This window comes from Telmatherina bonti, assembly GCF_933228915.1.
Source record: "Telmatherina bonti genome assembly, chromosome: 16".
Lineage (NCBI taxonomy): Eukaryota > Metazoa > Chordata > Actinopteri > Atheriniformes > Telmatherinidae > Telmatherina > Telmatherina bonti.
Genome location: NC_136614.1, coordinates 34,936,265 through 34,960,652, shown reverse-complemented (window position 1 = coordinate 34,960,652; position 24,388 = coordinate 34,936,265). Strand labels below are relative to the sequence as shown.

At 48.8% G+C, this 24,388-nt stretch overlaps 1 protein-coding gene across 2 annotated transcripts in view; it reads right to left on the bottom strand.

Annotated features, from left to right (window-relative positions):
- The window catches only part of rev3l (REV3 like, DNA directed polymerase zeta catalytic subunit), a 68,317-nt gene extending 61,014 nt beyond the window's left edge, over nucleotides 1-7,303 (bottom strand). For both annotated transcript variants that reach the window (XM_079255306.1, XM_079255307.1), the window contains exon 1: nucleotides 6,776-7,303. In XM_079255306.1, coding sequence (XP_079111432.1) covers nucleotides 6,776-6,914 — 139 coding nt within the window. In that variant the 5' untranslated portion in view covers nucleotides 6,915-7,303. The remainder of the gene's footprint in view (nucleotides 1-6,775) is intronic.
- Between the last annotated feature and the right edge of the window lie 17,085 nt (nucleotides 7,304-24,388).

Genomic DNA, 24,388 nt, shown 5'->3' with positions numbered 1-24,388 from the left:
GGACATTATGTTGGGACTGACTGGGAATCAGGGGGACATTCATATCATGCAGATGAAGAGAGTGGGCTAAAACATACTGGAACCAGTAAAAAGAGCTGCGTCAACTGGAAGCTCAGATGGTGGGCGGGACAGAAATAATCGGGACTAATCGAAAAAATTATTTACAGATTAGTCGACTATTAAAATCAATAATAATAATAATAATCATTAGTTGCACAAATACAATCATTTGTTCCTGTTACTGCAGTAAATTCAGCTGCAAAAAAAGCCTGTTTGCTCTCAGTTAATGACTCCATGGAAGCCTTCAGGATAACTGGCCGTAATGCGGCAACACACTGCATTTAGGGCTTGGACTGCACCTCTGATTGGCCGGATCCCAACTGTGACAGCTACCGTGTCTGGAATGACCCAGATGTAAAAACAAGTGCAGACTTGTAAGTAGTTTTGTCACTGCAGGTAGTCCATTGTGTGTCTCCTCCTCAAGGCGCCAAATCCATCCCGAGTTTCTCCAACAGCTCCAAAATGCTGGATAAGCCATAAACTTTTGGATGATTGTTTCCTCGTTCATCCCAAAAATATCCACACAGGTTTCATTTCTGTGAAAATAACCGCAGTCACGTTCTCAATTATGCATAATTAGGGAGTTTAGCACTGACTAATGTTCTGTAACCAAATGTGTTAATTTTTTTAAGCGTTAATTATTCTGTAATTAAAGCTGTAGTTGGTAACGTTTCTCAGAGACGTGTTCCTCTGGGTGAAGCGGTTCCTCGTCCTGATAGTAGTCCATACATTCTGTCATCATGAACAATAAGGAATATAGTTAGACCCTTCAGTTTACTGTAAATGTGTAAAAACTCTGACCAATCCAAACGTTCGGGCCAAATGGAGTTGTTGATTTCTTGGTGCCACCTCTAAATCCTGCTAGCAAGCCAAAATAACCGACCCCAGCTAATGTAATTACCGTGTTAAAGTCCCACCCTGCAGTTTATGCAATCCAAGCTGAGAAAATCCTGAAAACAACGTCTGGAACGAAGCAAACAAACATTTTCCAAACTTTTGTTCCAAATTTCTTCCAGAAATTCTAAATTTTACTTGATGAAACTTTAATTTTTAACAGTAAATCATGCAAAAATGACGCTGCACGACTTATCTGAACCCAACTGTTGAAAACTGAGCACAGGACTTTAATCTGTAGCTTTACTTCAGGAAAACTCCTCATGAAGCTGCTCCACTGATGTGAAAGCGTCAAGCGTGACATCTCTTCTGAATGTGTGTGATTCACACCAGACTGATCCGAGGAGGGCTTATTGCGGAGTCAGGTCTGCATCTCGATTGTGATGCCTGTGGATACCTATAGAGGAGCTGGAGGAAGCCATTATGCCCATCAATCTTACTGACTGGACAACAGCAGCAGCAAGGACAACAAGGATGTACTCTCACTGCTGCTCCAAGAAAGAAATGAAATCACTCCAAGGTGGATGGTGCTATTAGACCGTCTGCACTGGCTGTGACCAGTTCCTCACAGCAACACAGTTGTACTGCAGGTGGTGGTTAAATCTACAGTTTCACCCGTCTGTCATCCAGCACGAACCCAACCAGGGGCACGCTCAGAGAGACATGGTGCTTTGGGATGTGGCCTGTGTCAACATGAGGATTTCTTTATCTATTAAAGCTTCAAACTGAGGCTCATCTAACTGAGTAAAGAAGGAAGAAAGGCTGCAGATGTCAATGAAAACATCACAGAAATACAGCGCCGAAACAATGGAGACAAAAACAGAAAACCAGATCTAATCAGCCAATCACAGAGCAGCAACTTAAAGCATGTAGTCATGCAGACACGACAAAGATGAACCCGGAATTTTCCCCCGCAACCATCTCTAGAGTTTAGAGAGAAAGAAAATATCCTACTGTTGATGTCAGACGTCAGAGGATGGAGATGATGGAAAGACAACAGGAAGTCCAGCAAGGACTGGTTCCAACCAAGATCTGCAGAACATCATCTCTGAACACACAACACGACCAACCAGGAAGCAGATGGTCTCCTGCAGCGTGATGAGGTGGAACGGGAGATTCTCATGGTGATGAGGTGGAACGGGAGATTCTCATGGTGATGAGGTGGAACGGGAGATTCTCATCATGATGTGGTGGAACGGGAGACTCTCATCGTGATGAGGTGGAACGGGAGACTCTCATGGTGATGAGGTGGAACGGGAGATTCTCATGGTGATGAGGTGGAACGGGAGACTCTCATGGTGATGAGGTGGAACGGGAGATTCTCATGGTGATGAGGTGGAACGGGAGATTCTCATGGTGATGAGGTGGAACGGGAGATTCTCATGGTGATGAGGTGGAACGGGAGACTCTCATGGTGATGAGGTGGAACGGGAGACTCTCATGGTGATGAGGTGGAACGGGAGATTCTCATGGTGATGAAGTGGAACGGGAGATTCTCATCATGATGTGGTGGAACGGGAGATTCTCATCGTGATGAGGTGGAACGGGAGACTCTCATGGTGATGAGGTGGAACGGGAGATTCTCATGGTGATGAAGTGGAACGGGAGATTCTCATCATGATGTGGTGGAACGGGAGACTCTCATCGTGATGAGGTGGAACGGGAGATTCTCATCATGATGTGGTGGAACGGGAGACTCTCATCGTGATGAGGTGGAACGGGAGATTCTCATCATGATGTGGTGGAACGGGAGACTCTCATCATGATGTGGTGGAACGGGAGACTCTCATCGTGATGAGGTGGAACGGGAGACTCTCATGGTGATGAGGTGGAACGGGAGATTCTCATGGTGATGAGGTGGAACGGGAGATTCTCATGGTGATGAGAGGGAACGGGAGATTCTCATGGTGATGAGGTGGAACGGGAGATTCTCATGGTGATGAGGTAGAACGGGAGATTCTCATGGTGATGAGGTGGAACGGGAGATTCTCATCATGATGAGGTGGAACGGGAGATTCTCATCATGATGAGGTGGAACGGGAGACTCTCATCGTGATGAGGTGGAACGGGAGACTCATGGTGATGAGGTGGAACGGGAGATTCTCATGGTGATGAGGTGGAACGGGAGATTCTCATGGTGATGAGAGGGAACGGGAGATTCTCATGGTGATGAGGTGGAACGGGAGATTCTCATGGTGATGAGGTGGAACGGGAGATTCTCATGGTGATGAGGTGGAAAGGGAGATTCTCATCATGATGAGGTGGAATGGGAGACTCATCATGATGTGGTGGAACGGGAGATTCTCATGGTGATGAGGTGGAACGGGAGATTCTCATGGTGATGAGGTGGAACGGGAGATTCTCATCATGATGTGGTGGAACGGGAGATTCTCATGGTGATGAGGTGGAACGGGAGATTCTCATGGTGATGAGGTGGAACGGGAGATTCTCATGGTGATGAGGTGGAACGGGAGATTCTCATGGTGATGAGGTGGAACGGGAGATTCTCATGGTGATGAGATGGAACGGGAGATTCTCATGGTGGTGAGGTGGAACGGGAGATTCTCATCATGATGTGGTGGAACGGGAGATTCTCATGGTGATGAGGTGGAACGGGAGATTCTCATGGTGATGAGGTGGAACGGGAGATTCTCATGGTGATGAGGTGGAACGGGAGATTCTCATGGTGATGAGGTGGAACGGGAGATTCTCATGGTGGTGAGGTGGAACGGGAGATTCTCATGGTGATGAGGTGGAACGGGAGATTCTCATGGTGATGAGGTGGAACGGGAGATTCTCATGGTGATGAGGTGGAACGGGAGATTCTCATGGTGGTGAGGTGGAACGGGAGATTCTCATGGTGATGAGGTGGAACGGGAGATTCTCATGGTGATGAGGTGGAACGGGAGATTCTCATGGTGATGAGGTGGAACGGGAGATTCTCATGGTGATGAGGTGGAACAGGAGATTCTCATTGTGATGAGGTGGAATGGGAGACTCATGGTGATGAGGTGGAACGGGAGATTCTCATGGTGATGAGGTGGAACGGGAGATTCTCATCATGATGTGGTGGAACGGGAGATTCTCATGGTGATGAGGTGGAACGGGAGATTCTCATCATGATGTGGTGGAACGGGAGATTCTCATGGTGATGAGGTGGAACGGGAGATTCTCATGGTGATGAGGTGGAACGGGAGATTCTCATGGTGATGAGGTGGAACGGGAGACTCTCATGGTGATGAGGTGGAACGGGAGATTCTCATGGTGATGAGGTGGAACGGGAGATTCTCATGGTGATGAGGTGGAACGGGAGATTCTCATGGTGATGAGGTGGAACGGGAGATTCTCATGGTGATGAGGTGGAACGGGAGATTCTCATGGTGATGAGGTGGAACGGGAGATTCTCATGGTGATGAGGTGGAACGGGAGATTCTCATGGTGATGAGGTGGAACGGGAGATTCTCATGGTGATGAGGTGGAACAGGAGATTCTCATCGTGATGAGGTGGAACTGTGTGATGCTTCATATTAAAAAGGAGAAAATCACTCAGTATTGTTTCCACCTTGATGAACTGATGGCACCAGGAATTAATAAGGGGGTCCGACCTGCTACTAGGTGGACCTGATGAAGTGGACGAGGAATTTCTATGAATAGTTTTGTATCTGACTTTATTATAAAATAATAAAAAGCAATTAGCAGAGGAGTTACAGGATGATAACTGAACCCAACAAGATGAAAGGGAGTAAACAGCTGAAGGGACAAGGACCTTCTGCCTAATGAGCCCCATATTCCCTTTCAGTCAGTTTATTGTCCTGTTAATGGATCCAGGAGGAATTCCTTCAGATGGCATTAAGGGTTCCCCTGGAGGGAGAGGAGGAGGAGAGCCTTGTTTCATCCATCTCTGCTTCACTGCACAGCTCCACAATCAGGTCAACTGGTCATGCAGCTTCCCCTCCCGGCTCAGTCCGAGCTGAGCTTGTTGGCATTAAGTGTGAAGATCAATGCAGTCAAACCTCAAAGGCTGCAGGAGCCTTGATAGCAGCATGTTTACACCCCTCAGAGACTTCCAGTAAACACCGGTCCAGCTGGTTAGGAATAAAGTGATAACCAACGATGAATCAAATTCCACAACAAAGGGACATTTCCCATTCCACTTCTTCAGCTCGTCCAGAGAGGGGCTTATATGTAGCTACGCCAGCAGGACAGCCTCTGAAAGCTCACAGAGAGGGGAGAGAGGGGAAAAGCAGGAAGTGTGGGATCAAATTACACAGGGCTGATGGGTGGGAGTTTTCATGGCTCGGGTCAGGGAAGGACAGGGAAAAACAAGGCCTGGGGTTGCAGCCAGGGCCGCATAGAGCATGCACTGATTGCTCTCATCAGGCCAAACGCTGTGACCAGATAAAGAACAAAAACTGCTCATGTAGCCCTCCTTCCACATCAGCCAACAGAGCTCAAACTGTAAATATCAAGTAGAAGTTGTGGCCTGTTTCCTCCCTTTCTGCTTCAATGCCTTCCAGGTGTTGTCATTTTATTTCAGGAAACTGCAGGTGAGCCTTTACTATCGTACCCTGAAACACAAAGTCTGCTTCGACAACGGGTGAGTGTGTGAACGCTCCTAATGCTCCACTGGAATCCAGAGCTCTAAATATCAAGAATGTTCGCCCGTAAGTCGGGATCAGTGGTGCAGGCATTTATACAGTTTACATGCAGGAACACACACAGGTCAAGGTGAGAAAAAGCAGAGCTCACATCACTATTAATGCTAATAAACACAGGTCAATGTGTCCATATGAAAAGAACTGGATACTGCACACTGAATATGAGGGCGGAGGGTGTATATTAAATACGTTTTTGTTAATATTATGACTAGCTTGATTCTAAGTGAAACACTTTTCACATGTGAAAACATGCAGGTTTGTGTCAGGGCCAAATTAGACCTGACATCCTAACCCTGATCCAACTGTCTCCACTGTAAAGCCTTTAATCCTCGCCGGAGATGCTTCCTGTTGGATCCTGCATTGAGCAATGGACAAGCTGAACCCGGAGGTGCATTGACCCCGCTGAAAACCTGCAGTTTTTACCTGTCTGGGGCAGTCACTGCAGGATCTGCTGCCAGCGCTCATCCCACAGTGGGATTTTTCCTTTTGTTTTGCTGCGTTTTGCAGCTAAAATGGTTTTACTGGAGCCCTGCATGTATCAGAAATAAACACTTTCAATCAATGCTGCTGTGTGCATCTGCATGCATGTGGATTGGTTTATGTTTTGTGATATTTGGCTGCAAACATGTTCTATCTTGGTTTTTAATATTAGGAGAAGGAATCTGCTCTTATTTGTCATGACAACCATTGTTCCACCCTGTATGCCGTCTGTCTAGATGCTTACAAAGAAACAGCAAATTACTATAAATTCCTGCCACACTGGATCTTTAAACTCAAAATATGACTAGATCCATTGCTCCTCTCTGGGTCTTAAATAGCAAAACACAAATAAATGAAAAGCGGTGACAACACGCTGTCCACACTCCACAGGTTGTTGTGAATACAATTAAACCACCACAATAGGAAGTAAGAGTCCCTGAACGCATCATGTGGCTCGAGCCCCTGCCGGCCACCACCTCCACCCCATGATGGAGCAGGAGGAGCAGGAACAAAGCAACGTGTCAACACCCCCAGCAGCATCTTCCAGTCGTGCTGCAGGAAACAACAGCTGGATTTACGATAAACAATGCGCGCGCACGTCCCCAGTAACCGATGCCGCGTGCGGCGCTGGGAGAAAGCTGGAGACTGGTAACAATAAGAGCAAAGAAAACCAGCACATTTACCTGCTGGTGTTGCTCCAAATATCCGCACCACTGGCACCTTCTTGACGTCGCTCTCCCTGAATTCAGAGAAGCAGACGTCCAGATCCTTGATGGGGCTCGCGAGGTAGTAGTCCGCGGTGACGATGCGCACGCTGAACATGACTGCCGCGTCCGTCGGAGAGAGCTGGCAGGCGGACAGAAAAGCCTCTCAGCTAACGGTAAACCCAGCCGAACAGGGTGCTGTCAGCGCGGCAGGACAGCCAGGGAGCGGGGTGGAAACGCGAACAAAGATCAGCGCGGTTTCACCGCTCCGCCGCGGATTTACCGCGCCGCTGCCGCGGCTTCAACGCGCCGCCGCAGCCGCGGAAAGCTAAACGAGGCGGCGGCGCGTTCCTGCCGCTGCAGACTCCATGCTGTGTACTTATAATGGTTGCAGTCCCGTGATCCCAACTCTCTCTCCTGTTGTTGGTTTGGGCCAGGAAGACGCTGCCAAGCTTCCGGTCCGTAGCGTTATCTCTCCAAATCACGTCCCAGAACTAGTCCCAGCCAGTCCCGTTTCATCAGACAGCCCCTCGCTTGTGCTCGCGCTCCTCTTCCATAACAGGCTACACCACGTTAGCCAACCGAGAGGAAAGCTGGCACGACTTCCGCTTGGATTTGTCAAAATAAACGCATTTACCGGTTTAAATCGCAGCAGTTTAAACAGGAAGATTTTCTATTTACATTTTATTCTGAAACAACTTCCTCGTTTCCGCCACTTGCAGATTTTCATGACGAAAATATTCAATTTCACCAACCTATGACGTTAAAGAGTCATACAGATTGGTTGTTTTGATGGACAAAAGAATTCAATTACTTTATTTATTTATTTAGATTAGTTTATTTAATTCAAGCAATGTTTTTGACGAGATTTATCAGCAGATATGTAAGTCACTTTGGATAAAAGCGTCTGCTAAATGCAGAGCCGGATTAAAAGTGGACAGGTCCCTGGGCCCAGAGTGTTCCAAGGGCCCCCTTCCCTGTCAACATTATGAAAATTGTGAATATAACAACATTTCTAAAATCTCTTTGCCAGTGGTACCATTAGCAAAACACTAGACACTGGGGTGTAACTATCTGGCTTTTATGTACATTTTTTCATGTCCAAACTGCTGGTGTTTGCCCTAAATGGGCCCCACATGGGCCCCAAGTGGACATGGGGCCCTGGACCTGTGTCTATAATGCCCATTGGATAATCCAGCCTTGATAAGGACTAAACAAATACAACCAGAGCTTTTTTTTAATATATATAAAGGAATGTTTGCCCCACATGGGGGCCAAGTGGGCGTGGGCCCCTGGGCCTGCGCCCACTTGCCCATTGGATAATTTGGCCTTGGCTAAATGACTGTAGAATAGAATAGAATAGAATAGAATAGAATAGAATAGAATAGAATATGGCATTTCTATAGTTCTAGCTTTTCTTCACCAGTTCCCTGTTAAACCTTGAATAAAATTTAAAATGATTTTCCTTACATGAAGCTCTCAGCTCTGCAGATCTCAGAGTTCCAGATTATCCCAATAAAACACTCGGGCCCAGATTGCAGAATTACTTTAGCAGGAATTCATTTGTGCATGTACAGCTCTTCTGCGAGACCATAGCCATCACTAAGCTGCTTCAGAGATTTTCTTCATGACTTTCCCCCTCCTGTAATGCCCCCTTAGCTGAGGGCTCTATGGCATGAGTGACAAGCAAATCCTACACGGCCTGAAGGGCATACGTCGCCTTCCAGCACTGCTCTCGCCAGCCATTGACCAACTGTTCAAATTTGGTTGTCTTCCTCTCATGAACCTCCCCCTGACAGTCTTCCCATGGCACCGTCCATGATGACATTCTTAGTGGCCGTTGAGACCAAAAATAGGTCCGGCCTCAAGGTGATGCCCTCAGCACCTGGTTGTGATCCGAGGAGTATGGTCCTTTGCCAAGTGCTTCAGAGTAGGAGCTCAGTATGTACTCCAGAGTTCCTTTCGCTGATCCCAGTAAGCAGTTTGGAGTCTCTGATTTCCCCCAGGTGACGGCATTCATGGCCTTGGTAAGACATTATACACTGCACCAATGAGGAAGGTGATGTGGTGTGGCTCTGCCTGCCAAACCCAAGGGCTGCTCCAACCTTGTCCGGGTCCTCTACTGGCCTATGGATGCCATTCTGCTGTATTGCCCTTCATCCAACACCACACTTCTCCACTTTTTGGCACCTACTCTGCCAAGATGATGCCTAGCCTAGGCACTCCACTTCTTTCCGGTCTTCACCACCACCTCAGCCTGAGCCACCTCTCAGTCTATTGAGACTCTGTTCATCAATGCCAGTCGTGCTTTTTGTGTTGTTCCCATACAGGGTGATGTTACTGACAACTATAGCCATCTCCTGAGGTAGCTTCTAACTTTCCTTTCCACCGTGGACAAAGGAATCTCATAGACAAGCAGTGGTCTTAGCATCTTTGAAAGACGCCATGTTGGTAAATCCAAGCACTGGACTTCCCTGTAAGTCCCAACTTGTCTTTTGATCTTAGCCAGCGGTTCAGTTTCAGAGGGACAGCATAGATGTGTATGGAGTCCAATACATTTACCAGGCTCTGGATGGTCCTTGGTTTCATTCATTCATTCATTCATTCATTTTCTGAACCGCTTATTCCAATTCAGGGTCGCGGGGAAGCTGGAGCCTATCCCAGCTGGCTTTTGGGCGACAGGCAGGGTACACCCTGGACAGCTCGCCAGTCCATCGCAGGGTCCTTGGTTTCCTGTGATGCTAAATTCAATTCAATTCAATTCAACTTTATTTATATAGCGTCAAATCACGGCAATGCCATCTCAAGACGCTTTACAGACAGAGGGGAAAACATAATGAAGGCCAATTCATAACAGCCTATATAAGGAAACCAACAGATTGAGTTGAGTCCAACTCAATCTCCCATCCTGAGCAAGCACACTGGCGACAGTGGGAAGGAAAAAACTCCCTTTTAACAGGAAGGAAACCTCCGGCAGAACCCGGCTCAGGACAGGCAGCCATCTGCCTCTGCTGTGTGGGGGGAAGAGGACAGAAAGACAACAGACAACAGGAACTGCTACTCCCGGCCAGGGAGACCTGCTGAGACAGGAGACATACATGTTAATGATGCAACACTGTTATGGGGGGGGTAAAAGAAAGAGATAAAGAGAAAAAGAAAGAAGCTCAGTGTATCAGGAAATGTCCCTCAGCAGTCTAAACCTATAGCAGCATAACTAAGGGATGCTAACCATCCCTAGCTATAGGACTTATCAAAAAGATAAGTCTTCAGCCTAGTCTTAAAGGTGGGGAGGGTGTCTGCTTCCCTAACACTAACTGGGAGCTTATTCCATAAGAGAGGGGCCTGATAACCAAAGGCTCTGCCTCCTGCTCGGCTCTTTGAGACTCTAGGAACCACAAGTAAGCCTGCAGTCTGCGAACGAAGTACTCTGCTTGGTATATAAGGAACAATGAGGTCTTTGATATATAGTGGTGCCTGGTTGTGGAGAGTTTTATATGTAAGGAGAAGGATTTTAAATTCTATTCTAGATTCAACAGGCAGCCAATGAAGAGAGGCTAAAACTGGAGAAATATGATCTCTCCTGCTGGTTCTGGTCAGGACTCTGGCTGCAGAATTCTGGATCAGCTGAAGGCTTTTCAGGGCATATTTAGGACAGCCCAGTAATAGAGAGTTACAGTAATCTAGTCTCGAAGTAACAAAAGCGTGAACCAGTTTTTCTGCATCACTCTGAGACAGAATGTCCCTAATTTTGGCTATATTACGTAAATGAAAGAAGGCTGTTTTAGTAACCTGCTTAATATGTGGACCAAAGGACAGGTCAGGGTCAAATATTACTCCAAGGTTTCTCACTGTAGCACTGGAAGCTAAAGTAATGCCATCCAGGTTCATTACAAAACCGGAAAATTTAGCTCTGAGTTTTTCAGATCCAACGAGAATTACTTCAGTCTTATCTGAGTTTAAGAGGAGAAAATTTCTAGACATCCAAGTCTTTATGTCTATGAGACAATTTTGTAGCCTAAACTGGAACCAGTTTCAGACCTTTTTCTTCTTCACTACACATTTTGATCTGGATTTTGCTGCTTTTGAGACTCATCTTTGCCCATTGGATCGACTTTTACAGCCCTTGCAGCATCCATCTGAAATAGACTCTGTGGTGACTGTGAGGTGATTGGTGGTTGGCAGATCCCAGACTGAGTATGGGGGTCCTGCCATTCTGGCCCAGCTGATTTCACACTCATGTTCATTTTGAGAGTGAACAAGCTTACAGAGATGGTGCGTCGTGTGATTATCAACACCTCCAGCTTGTGCCACCTTGATGCAACGGCCCCTGTTGAGGTTCTTATTCTGAAATGGTTGTTATAACCCAGGATCAGGTCTCCAACGTGCTGTGTTACATGATGTTTGGTCATGGTGGTCTTAACCAGTTTGGGGGGAAATTGAGCCATATGCATTGGCTAAATGTAGGTGCTTTGCTGTAAGGTCTCTGTTGTTCCCACGGGCTTCCTGGAAAGCTATGTCACCATTCCAGTGTGTTGTAGACACCCAGGAACTCCAGTGATACCGCTGCACTGATGTGTCCACATAGCTGTTGTTGGTGAGAAAGTCAGACAGCTGTTTAGCTACCACACTGAAGAAGATCTATACTTTCACACTCTGGACTGATCTGTTTTTCTGGAATCCTCCTCCCTGGAGAGCTAGACTTTGCCGAGCCTCCTTCCCTCTCCTCCACAGGACCAGACTTTCCAGAATCATGAGAAAGTCAGTTAACGAGTATTTGGTGTATAATTTTCTCTTGTTTTGCTGGAACAATGCAGCCAGAAACTCAATTTATTTCCCTTTTAAATGGAGTGAGGAAAATGCATTTGTGGGCTGAGCAGCACCGTGGAGTATGTGGGTTGTCCCCATGAAAGACTTGCAAGCTGGCTGGAGCTTATTGCAACATGCAGTGAGTGACAGTTTGAGGTCTGATGATGGAGGTTTACTTTCTGTTACCAAGGCCAGTTTTCACATTTCACATTGTGTTGTATTAAGCCTGCACAGCACCATCAACACAAACTAAAAACTTTCCATGTTTTCCACTTCACATGCTGTTTGTAGCCAAAATAACCAACTACTGGCTCAGTCCCTATTTCCAAAAATGTTCAACAAGCAGGGCCATGTCTAATTAGAGGGATAAACTTTAAAGTGAGGAAGAGGTTTTTCTTCTAAAGCCACCTTTAAACCATTAAAAACAATGTTTTTATTCAGTTTTATAATGCTGTGTGTCTGAAGAGAACCATCTGTGGGTGTTTTACTGGCAGCAATGCCGTCTTTCCTCTTCCACATGGTCTGCGTCTTCAGTTTTCCACTGCTTCCTCCGCTCCAGTTAAAGAGCCATCACTTCTCCAAACAGCTGGCTCACTCCGGTTCATGCAGGAGACATGACAGTCTCCGGCTCCCCAGTCAGGAAAAATGCTTTGTCTGCATTTTGGTGTAAATGAGGAGGAGCCTAGCCTTTTTAATTAGCCAATCAGCTAAGACTTGTCTGAAATAAACATACCCACAAATAAATAAAGTAAATTTCCACAACTACAAGGGCTGCATGTATAATCCTGGTTTCTACAGAGAGCTGAGACGTGTGAGATTACTGCAGAATCATCATATGTGTTACTTTGTCAGCACAAATTCACCTGGAACTCAGTAGAACGTGTAAATGTTCTCTCCTCCTAAAAGAGAACTACATTACTTCTAGTAGAAACCAGAAGATGTTTAATAACGGTGTTTAATATCTCAGGAAGCCATCAGCCGATGATGATGATGGACACCTCTATCAATGGTCAGAGTCAGACCCTCGCATTCACCTTAGAAACACCATGAGGGTCCAGAAAGACGTAAAGGCCCAGATAGTTTATGATAGGAAGAGAAAATACTTCACTAAAAATGCCCTTCATCTCCATGGAAACCAACAGGACCTTCATATCTATTAAAACTAACAAGACCTTCATCTCCATAGAAACCAGCAGGACCTCCATCTCCATGGAAACCAGCAGGGCCTTTATCTCCATAGAAACCAGCAGCACCTCCATCTCCGTGGAAACCAACAGGACCTCTATCTCCATGGAAACCAGCAGGACCTTCATCTCCATAGAAACCAGCAGGACCTTAATGATCCATTTCCAACCAAAGCACAGGAAACACAGAACATCGGCTGGGTTTTTAGATGGAAAGTAACTGTTTGGGGTTTGAACTGAGTTTGGTTTGGATGCCGATGCTGGTGGAGTCTTTTAGCTGAGTTTCTTCCTGACATGTTGCTATGCTACACGTTAGCATTGCTACTGTCTGCAAACGTCTTCTATAGGGTCTCCTGTTGCCTGCTGCACAGGGAGGTCTGATCAAGGAGACGTTAAATGGGACAGGAAGTGAAGTTTTTCTTAGTTTTAGTGTCACAGCCGAACATCTGACTAGAAGTAGTGATTTAAAGCCCCACTCAGTCATTCATTATTCTCCTGTCGCAGCACTTCCTCTTTTCTGGACATGCATCATTGCAGCGGTCCTCAAAGTGGGCTTGTGAGATCATTTCAGGGGAGCACCAGGTTATAAACGGCATTCGCCACCATAGACCAGACATAGCCTGACTTAACACAGGAGACCACATCACCCTTCTGGCCTCCCCCCACTGGCTGCCTGTTGACTTCACAGATCTTTTAACCCCCCCACTTATGGAATCCGATTTGTTTCAGAATCTCTAAGCCAAACTTTTTAAAACTCAAGCTAAAAACAAAAATTAAAACCAAAACTTTAAAAAACTTAAGTAAAATAAATGATCTCAAAATCAAAAATTATCAATCATGAAAACTATTCAGCTTTTTAAACCAAAACTTTCTAAAACTTATAGCTGTGTCAACGCACCAGCCAATCGGAATGCGCCCCTGAACAGAGCCCGCCCATGAAAGGTTCGAGTCAGAAATTAAACCAAACAATCGAGAATCAAAACCAAAGACTGTGAAGCGCAACCAAATAGAGAGAAAAGAGAAAGAAGAAGAGGAAACTGCAAACAAAACTACTCAATTTAACCAAATAAAAGCCTAAAAGTTTTCATGACGATTGATCATTTTTGATTTTGAGATCATTTATTTTATTTAAGTTTTTAGAAAGTGTTGGTTTTAATTGTTTTTTGCTTGAGTTTTAAAAAGTTTGGCATGGAGATTCTGAAACAAATCTGATTCCATACCCACTAACCGTCCACATCCTTCAGGTCGGCTGAACTCGGCTGCTGGTTTCACGCTGAAACCGTTGCGGTCGCACCAGACTCAGGAAAAACATGCCCACACTGTTAGATCTGGTCCCTCTGTGGACTCATAACACACCTCTCTCCCATAGCCTTTAAATCTTCCTCCTTACCCACTCAGGACGTCTGTGCTCCGTGCTTTGTGTTGGAACAGTTCAGCTCTTTGGTCAAAATGTGTTGTTTTTAAATGTGTTTAGTAAATAAACATGATTGATCGATGCGTTTAGAGGATGCTGCAGGAACTCTGTTGACCCCTCGGTCATCGCATGGGGGTCACCGACACCAACGTTGTCGAAAAGTTTCAGAACCACTGGTTTATTCTGTCATTTTTATCCTGCTGTGAAACAAAACAAACCCAGAAGTACAGGAGAATTTAAAGAAAAGATCAGTTTATTGATCAGGTTTTTTTTTTAACCTTCAATGCTTGTTAAAAAAAAAAAAAGTTACAGTGTAGCTGAACAAGATTTGTTGTTTGAATAAAAAAAACCCATTTATATATATTTTTTTCATGAAAAGAAACTCTTTTGATTGATATCATTTATTTAATCACAATTAACCCTCTATTTGCCGGATGGCAGCTTTTTTGATCAAAACAAATGTTTTTACAATAAATTTGACTTTATGTATCAACATTATCACCAGCTGGTTGATCTGACAAATAGATTCATTCAGTTAGAACAGGGCTTTTCTTTGTAACGCCACATTGAACAAAAAGCTGACACTGGATTCGGCTGCATGATTCGTCGTTGGACCCCCAACAGAACTCTAAATTCTCCTTAAATTTCATGTCTGAGAAACAATCACACCTACGATTAGCTGTAGAAACGCCCCTCACAGCTACCTGTGGACATCCTGGAACAAAGCAGCAGGGTTATTCCTGCATCTGGTTGCTTCGGACCCAACAGATAAGGCTGAGTTGTGGAAGTGCAGCAGGATTTATGGACCCAGCTGTTTGCACCAGGCAGGCTGGTGCTGCTGATAAAAACAGCCTCGCTGCGCTGCTGATGGATAGGATGTCTGCTCAGGCTTTATCACACACACTTTCCTTTCTTCTCAGTGAAAACTAAAATCCACACTCAATCCAACAGAATCTTTTTATTGCAGAGAAATCAAATGAAAAAGTCCTGCGATGGACTGGCGAGCTGTCCAGGTGTACCCTGCTTTTCACCTAAAGCCAGCTGGGATAGGCTCCAGCTTCCCCGCGACCCTTTACTGGACTAACCCGTTAGGATAATGAATAAAGGAATGAATGAATGAATAAAATGGAAAAGACAAAACTGTAAATGCCCATATTGATGTCATGCTGCCACCTGCTGGTTAATCCAAAGCATTACCACGACAGGCAGTAAATAGTTTTATACAAATCTAATCAATAAAGCAGGAAAAACACATGAAAAGGCAGAAATTCCCAAACAGAAAAGTAAGACTATGACCTTTTTCTCCTTTTATGGTCGATATTCCTTATTTCTTGTTCGTCTGATTTAATGAGATTCATTAAAACTGTATTTTGTTGTTCGATTATTCCTGGGGAATGAATTGATTTGTATGATAAGTTCTGGAAGTCCTAACCTGGAGTTTTTTTTCTCTTCAAGCTGACCTTGTTCTTCTATCTAGCAGAAGCAGAAGCTCTGATCAGCGATATAAAGCCGACTGACAGCGAAACAAACCAGGAACAGACCAGAGGAGTCGGCAGCTCCGGTCCTCCACTGCCACAGTCCTGCAAATGTTAGCAGTTTCCCTGCTGCAACACACCTGATTCAAATCAATGGCTAAACAGCAGACTGGTGCAGAGTTTGATGTCAAGACGGTGAGGTCAGCGGAGAGGACGCAGGGTGAGGACGCAGGGTGAGGTCAGCGGAGAGGACGCAGGGTGAGGTCAGCGGAGAGGACGCAGGGTGAGGTCAGCGGAGAGGACGCAGGGTGAGGTCAGCGGAGAGGACGCAGGGTGAGGTCAGCGGAGAGGACGCAGGGTGAGGTCAGCGGAGAGGACGCAGGGTGAGGACGCAGGGTGAGGTCAGCGGAGAGGACGCAGGGTGAGGACGCACGGTGAGGTCAGCGGAGAGGACGCAGGGTGAGGACGCAGGGTGAGGACGCAGGGTGAGGACGCACGGTGAGGTCAGCGGAGAGGACGCAGGGTGAGGACGCACGGTGAGGTCAGCGGAGAGGACGCAGGGTGAGGTCAGCGGAGAGGACGCAGGGTGAGGTCAGCGGAGAGGACGCAGGGTGAGGTCAGCGGAGAGGACGCACGGTGAGGTCAGCGGAGAGGACGCAGGGTGAGGTCAGCGGAGAGGACGCAGGGTGAGGTCAGCGGAGAGGACGCAGGGTGAGGTCAGCGGAGAGGACGCAGGGTGAGGTCAGCGGAGAGGACGCACGGTGAGGTCAGCGGAGAGGACGCAGGGTGAGGTCAGCGGAGAGGACGCACGGTGAGGTCAGCGGAGAGGACGCAGGGTGAGGTCAGCGGAGAGGACGCACGGTGAGGTCAGCGGAGAGGACGCAGGGTGAGGACGCAGGGTGAGGTCAGCGGAGAGGACGCACGGTGAGGTCAGCGGAGAGGACGCAGGGTGAGGACGCAGGGTGAGGTCAGCGGAGAGGACGCACGGTGAGGTCAGCGGAGAGGACGCACGGTGAGGTCAGCGGAGAGGACGCAGGGTGAGGTCAGCGGAGAGGACGCAGGGTGAGGTCAGCGGAGAGGACGCACGGTGAGGTCAGCGGAGAGGACGCACGGTGAGCGTGAGGTCGGCGCCGCGCTGTGGGAAGACGTAGCGCTCCTCCCTCAGCAGACGCAGAAGCAGGTCCGGAGCGTCGGAGGGCCAGCGGTAGATCCTGGTGTTCTGCATCCAGCTGGGGACGTGGTTCTGGAAGACGGAAAGCCAAAGCTCAGCCTATAACTCGTCTTTCCATGTGTCCCTGCTCCAACACACCTGTCTCAAACTAACCAGTCTCCGTGCAGAACATCGTCTGTTTGATCTGTAAGTCAGGTGCGTTGGAGCAGGGAAACACAGAACTTCTGCTGAAGGGATGTGTCTGGAACGTTGCTTGTTCTCACCTTGGTAGCGTTGGGAAACAAGACAGGAACCAGTCGGAAGTTCAGGCAGCCCTGCTGGATGAACTCCTGCTGAATCTGCAAATAAAACGGTTTCAGGTCAAACTTCTCATGTTTGCTCAGACATCACGCTTCTTCTCAGCGTTCTTCATCAACCGGGCTGCATTGTCTCCTGGTTCTCCTGCTCCCACTGGCGGCGTCGCCGGGGGCGACCAGGGAGGCAGCATCTCACCTGGTTGTGGATGTACTTGGTGTGCAGGCCGTGCTCGTCGTCCCCTCCTCCCGCCACATCCTCCATGTACTTGGGGCTGATGACGACGATGATGAGCACAGATTTCTGTCACATGACATCACTCCGTCAGTAATCAGGAAGACGAGGTCGTTCCCAAACGCTTTGATTTGCTCAGACTCACATCGTTCAGGAAGCTGTCCATCCACTTGGTGATGCCCATTCTTCTGACGGGATTATCAAACATGTCGATCTGTGGAGAGGCAGGTGGAGTGAGCGCTCCTGTAAGACGCTATGAGGAGGATGAAGGAGGGCAGACTTACAGCTGGATTGAAGCCCTGATTGATCAGAAAACTGATGAAGGGGACGATGTCTCTGGCCGTGTCCACTGAGTACGTGATGAAAACGTTCCCTGGTGAAAAGAGATCAGCTTCAGAGGAGGAAGTCAAACTTTCAGAGACAGAATCTGTTTGATGCACATCAGTTCCTCTTTTATCACGGCTTCATGCTGCATGTTGGGCTTTATTAGAAGCAGCTTCTGGTTTGGTCTAATCCAGATAAAGTCAAACTGGTTTATCTCAGCTGAATGTCCGTCTGGGACGGGCCTCAGTCTGTGAAAGCGGCCCTGAATGCGACGCCACCTCTCCGGATGGGACTTACTGCTCTCCTCGGGGAGGCTGATGGTCTTCCTGAGCTCCCTCGTGGTGGCCCCGGGGCCGGCCAGCAAGGAGCCGGTCACGCTGACCTCATGCATCACGTCTCTGGGGACGGGGTCGCTGCGAGGCTCACATCCACGGGGGGCTCGCGGAGCATCTTCCAGCTGAAACCTGTAGTGGTTCCTGGGGAAAAGGAAACCCGTCAGAGAGGATCAGGATGCAGAGTGTTAGATAAAACAGCATGAAGTGAGGACACACAGTTGTTGGTGGGGGAGTGGGGGCTCCTGGTGTGGACCAGCAGGGTGCTCATGTCTGTGCTGGGGAGCTGCAGGACAGCATGCACACTGTCTGCTGCAGCCTCGTCCGGGGACAGGACCTGCAGAGACACATGCAGGATCATGTCATCATGATGCAGAAGCGATGCAAACAGAAATGTTCTGCATGTGGAATCGTGTTCCTGCCGTTTGGTCTGAGGAGGCTGGTCTCTGCACAAACCGGTTTCTCCTGCAGACAGCGGCACGTTCCGCTAACTAATGGTCTCATTTCAGCCCCGTGACGGTCCCGACCCCCGCAGCACCACACCACACCGCAGGAGCAGCTTTAAAAAGGAAAAACTTTGTTTTCAGGAAAAAAGTTGTCGGTTTTTTTCCTCGTCCAGCCGATTCTGAGCCGAAAACAAAGCAGTTGGAAGCGTTAAAACATGACAAATCCCAGAAAAGGAGCAGATTTCAGTGTTTATCGCAGGAAAAACAAACATTTTTAAAAGAAACACATAACATCCATCATCTCGCAGTGGCAGGACTCCGGGGGTGGACCGGGGCCGGACCGGGGCCGTCCTGGCAGACACCGCAGCATGGCGTGGACATCGGTGTCTCTGGACTGGCAGGCTGCAGTGGTGGGGGCTCCAACCTCTCTGGTAAAGACAACTCAGGGGTCCAGAAGAGGAGGATCCATCGGACAGTCTAACCCAGGGGTGGGCAACTCCGGTCCTCGAGCGTCGCACTCCTACATGTGTTGGGAGTTTCCCTGCTGCAACACAGCTGACTCACATCAGACTTTATTAGCAGGCTGCTGCGGAGCTCAACATCTAACTGAACTAGTCTGCTAATTACCCGCTGATCTGCAGCAGCTGTGTTGCAGCAGGGAAACTCCCAACACGTATAGGACTGCGGCCCTCGAGGACCCCTGGTCTACCCTCAGATTCAGCAGTAGCTTTCTGTCCCAGTCATGGAACAGTGGACCAGATCTACGCCCTCTGGAGGGTCCTGGAGGGGGCATGGGAGTCTGCCCACCCGGTCTACATGACTTGGAAAAGGTGATTCCTTCCATTCTTTCCCTTCAGCGAACATCTTCGCCTTCTAGACATGACCCCCCCCCAGGGACTCTCATGGGGGAGTATGGAATACTGGACTCCTTGTGTGAGCGGTCCAGTCCCAGCAGGACCAGTTCCAGGTCTTCACATTACCAGCAGCAAGTCAGATTAATTTCCAGTGAGGGTTGGACTCCTCTGAGGTTTCACCAGGTCTGTTCAGAAGTTTTATGGACAGAACTTCTTGGATCAGCCGAGGTGTTGAGGGGATCCGGTTTGGTGGCTTCAGGATTGGATCTCTGCTCTTTGCATGATTCGGGTGGCTTCATGTGGTCCAGGTCCCCAGCGAGTGTGTGTCATTTGCAGCCGAGACAATGGTCCTCAGCTGAAAAAGGGTGAGTAGAGCCACTGGTCCTCCACAGAGGAGCCAGTTCAGGTGGCTCAGGCATCTGGTTAGGATGCCTCCTGGACATCTCCCCGGTGAGGTGCAGATCCCTGCGGAAGGAGACGCAGAGGAAGACCCGCTGGAGGGATTATTTCTCCCAGCTGGCCTGGGAAGGATCCCCGGGACGAGCTGGTGAATGTTGCTGGGGAGGGGGCAAGTCTGCCCCCCCTCTTCGGCTGCTGACCCCACCAGGCAGAAAACGGATAAATGAACAATAAATAAAACTAAACAGTTATTTTAGCTAAAAATGAAAAATGAACTCTGAGAGAAACGATGATAACGTGACGTAAAACTTTTTCCATCTGCGGATGTTTTTCTGCGTTTCCTCTGACGGTCTGCATGGTTGCTGCGGTAACGCCTGACTTCCTGTCTACGGGATGAAGAAACGTCTCTAGATGAGAAAATCTGCTGGGTGGGTCTGACTCGCCCGACGTCAGTAGATTTAGTTGCTCCAGACAGAAAGGGATGTCCAGCTTCTCATGGAGGCTGGAGCTTCAGACCTTCCTGTCCTGACATGAAGCCCACCTGGCAGACGCTGCGCTGGGAGTCGGAACAGAGCACAGGGGTCACCGCTGACGTTCGACATCAGTGGCAGCGGGGTCTCCAGGTACTCTGGCTCCTCCACAGAGTGGCTCCAGGACTGGTTGAAGGGGCCCCCAGCTCTGCTGTGATCCTCCATCGGCTCTCGTTCACACCGCTGCTTTCCGAGGGGGTGAGGCCAGATGTGTGCAGGGTGGGGGGGCTTCAGCTGTTCTGCTGCTGCTGCAGGGGTAGAAACACAAGGTCCTGATGCTGATGGAGGCTCCTGCTGGTAGTGACCCTCAGCAAGGCCCCTCTGACCCCCAGGAGGCGCACAGACGTGGCCTTCTGCATGTTCAGTGCAGTGTTTGCAGGATGGAAACCACGGCAGCCTCTCGTCCATCTCCACGGGGGTGCTCCGGTGGGAGCAGGGTCCTGAAGAGCAGAAAAAACTGGTTTTACCTCTGAAAGCTCAGCCAGCCTTAAGACTTCTTGCTTCTCACCTTTCAGAGAATGCATTCCCTCCTCTGGCCTGCAACATGAAGTGAAAGACAAAACAAACCAGGAAACCTTAGAGACACAAACAAAACAAGAACTAAGTGTCTGAGTCCAGATTCATGAAGGAAAACTGACACTGCTGCTAAAATACAAGAAACCAGCAGCTGGAAAACTGGCTAGGACGCCGATCTACCTGTTCAGGTGTGCTGGAATGTAACCTGATCGTCGAGGAACTGGTCCAAAGGTCAGAATCACTCAGCTCAACTTGCCCAGGAATCTCCTCTGAAGCAAAACAGCAAATCTGCAAAGTTTCCGAGCGATTCTTCCCTACAGATTCCCACAGGTGTGACTGTTCTCACCTGTCCCTGCTGCTCCCAGCTCCTCGGACACAACACAAACAGGAAACATTCCGCTTCCTGCTCAGACAAAGCTTGTGACCTGTTTATGCAAATGAGGCAGGCATTAAATCCAGGACCAATCAGACGGATCCTCAGCAGGCGGACTGGCAGGTTCAGCAGTTTCCTGTTTTCTGCCTGATTCAGCTAAAAGGAAGAAGCTTCCACTCTGGAGATAAAGGATTTTCAGCCACTAAAACATCCTTGTTTTAAGGAAAAAAACGTTCATTCAGCTAAAAGAATAAAAAAATCTCACCAGAGTGGTTTTGCTCCAGCTAAAAATAACAACCAGTAGGAAGCCGTTACTGGGAAAAGGTTTGCCGATTATTAATCTGCAGGAGCAGATTAAGAATCATCTTTTTTATTTCTCATTTAGTTAATAAATCCTAAAACTGGTTATTTTAGATTAATTTTATACTAAATCATCTCTGCTGTTTTCATGTCAGGAAAAAACATGAAATGTGGGAAGATTCAGGCGATAATCCAGTGAAATGATCTGCAGATCGTTCAGATTTCCTGCAGTAAGAAAACAACTTTAGACAAAAGATATGAAAATAAAATAAATTAAATCATTCTACATTCAGTTATTAATAATAATGGATTTGCAATAATAAAATAAAAAATACAAAATAAACTTATGAACACAATAATCACAAATATTGATGAGTTCTTGTATTTCTAGATAATTTTATTTTCATAACAAAGTGACTTTAGACACATTTTTATAATTTATTTATGAACCTATCAATTTCTTTTGCACGTTAGATTTAAATCTATGACCATTTCAGGTTGTTAGAGCATTTAATGAGCAGAATAAATGTTTTTATTTAATTTGAACCCGAGTAAGAAGCCACCAAACATGGATTTTATGGAAAATATTTATTTTGTTTTGTTTTTTAACAAAAGTAAAAATCATCGTTGACTTAAAGTGTTGAAACAATATTTAATAATAATGCAAGAATATTATATTTGATAGTTTTGATTAGGACTGAAGCTGATTGGACCATTTGAGCAAAATAAATTAAAAAAATATTAATCTGGTCTCCGTCTGGTTTCCGTCCGTCTGCTCTCCGTCTGCTCTCCGTCTGGTCTCCGTCTGGTCTCCGTCTGCTCTCCGTCTGGTCTCCGTCTGGTCTCCGTCTGCTCTCCGTCTGCTCTCCGTCTGCTCTCCGTCTGCTCTCCGTCTGGTCTCCGTCTGGTCTCCGTCTGCTCTCCGTCTGGTCTCCGTCTGCTCTCCGTCTGGTCTCCGTCTGGTCTCCGTCTGGTCTCCGTCTGGTCTCCGTCTGCTCTCCGTCTGGTCTCTGTCTGGTCTCCGTCTGGTCTCCGTCTGGTCTCCGTCTGCTCTCCGTCTGGTCTCTGTCTGCTCTCCGTCTGCTCTCCGTCTGGTCTCCGTCTGGTGTCTGTCTGCTCTCTGTCTGGTCTCTGTCTGGTCTCTGTCTGCTCTCTGTCTGGTCTCCGTCTGGTGTCTGTCTGGTCTCCGTCTGGTGTCCGTCTGGTCTCCGTCCGGTGTCTGTCTGGTCTCCATCTGGCCTCCGTCTGGTGTCTGTATGGTGTCCGTCTGGTGTCCGTCTGGTGTCCGTCTGCTCTCCGTCTGGTCTCCGTCTGGTCTCCGTCTGGTCTCCGTCTGGTCTCCGTCTGGTCTCCGTCTGCTCTCCGTCTGCTCTCCGTCTGGTGTCCGTCTGGTGTCCGTCTGGTCTCCGTCTGCTCTCCGTCTGCTCTCCGTCTGGCCTCCGTCTGGTCTCCGTCTGGTCTCCGTCTGGTCTCCGTCTGCTCTCCGTCTGCTCTCCGTCTGCTCTCCGTCTGGTCTCCGTCTGGTCTCCGTCTGCTCTCCGTCTGCTCTCCGTCTGCTCTCCGTCTGGTGTCCGTCTGGTGTCCGTCTGGTCTCCGTCTGCTCTCCGTCTGGTCTCCGTCTGCTCTCCGTCTGGTCTCCGTCTGGTCTCCGTCTGGTGTCTGTCTGCTCTCCGTCTGGTGTCCGTCTGGTGTCTGTCTACTCTCCGTCTGGTGTCCGTCTGGTCTCCGTCTGGTCTCCGTCTGCTCTCCGTCTGGTCTCCGTCTGGTCTCCGTCTGGTCTCCGTCTGCTCTCCGTCTGGTGTCCGTCTGGTCTCCGTCTGCTCTCCGTCTGGTGTCCGTCTGCTCTCCGTCTGCTCTCCGTCTGGTGTCCGTCTGGTGTCCGTCTGGTCTCCGTCTGCTCTCCGTCTGGTGTCCGTCTGCTCTCCGTCTGCTCTCCGTCTGCTCTCCGTCTGGTGTCCGTCTGGTCTCCGTCCGTCCGGTGTCCGTCCGTCTGGTCTCTGTCTGCTCTCCGTCTGGTCTCCGTCTGGTCTCCGTCTGGTGTCTGTCTGCTCTCCGTCTGGTGTCTGTCTGCTCTCTGTCTGCTCTCCGTCTGCTCTCTGTCTGCTCTCCGTCTGCTCTCCGTCTGGTCTCCGTCTGGTCTCCGTCTGCTCTCCGTCTGGTCTCTGTCTGGTCTCCGTCTGGTGTCTGTCTACTCTCCGTCTGGTGTCTGTCTGGTCTCCGTCTGGTCTCTGTCTGCTCTCTGTCTGGTCTCCGTCTGGTGTCTGTCTGGTCTCCGTCTGGTGTCCGTCTGGTCTCCGTCTGGTCTCCGTCCGGTGTCTGTCTGGTCTCCGTCTGGTCTCCGTCTGGCCTCCGTCTGGCCTCCGTCTGGTGTCTGTCTGGTGTCCGTCTGGTGTCCGTCTGCTCTCCGTCTGGTCTCCGTCTGGTCTCCGTCTGCTCTCCGTCTGCTCTCCGTCTGGTGTCCGTCTGGTCTCCGTCTGGTCTCCGTCTGCTCTCCGTCTGCTCTCCGTCTGGTCTCCGTCTGCTCTCCGTCTGGTCTCCGTCTGGTCTCCGTCTGGTGTCTGTCTGCTCTCCGTCTGCTCTCCGTCTGGTGTCCGTCTGGTCTCCGTCTGGTCTCCGTCTGGTCTCCGTCTGCTCTCCGTCTGCTCTCCGTCTGGTGTCCGTCTGGTGTCCGTCTGGTCTCCGTCTGCTCTCCGTCTGGTGTCCGTCTGCTCTCCGTCTGCTCTCCGTCTGCTCTCCGTCTGGTGTCCGTCTGGTCTCCGTCCGTCCGGTGTCCGTCCGTCTGCTCTCTGTCTGCTCTCTGTCTGGTGTCTGTCTGGTCTCCGTCTGGTGTCTGTCTGGTCTCCGTCCGTCCGGTGTCCGTCCGTCTGCTCTCTGTCTGCTCTCCGTCTGCTCTCCGTCTGCTCTCCGTCTGGTGTCCGTCTGGTCTCCGTCCGTCCGATG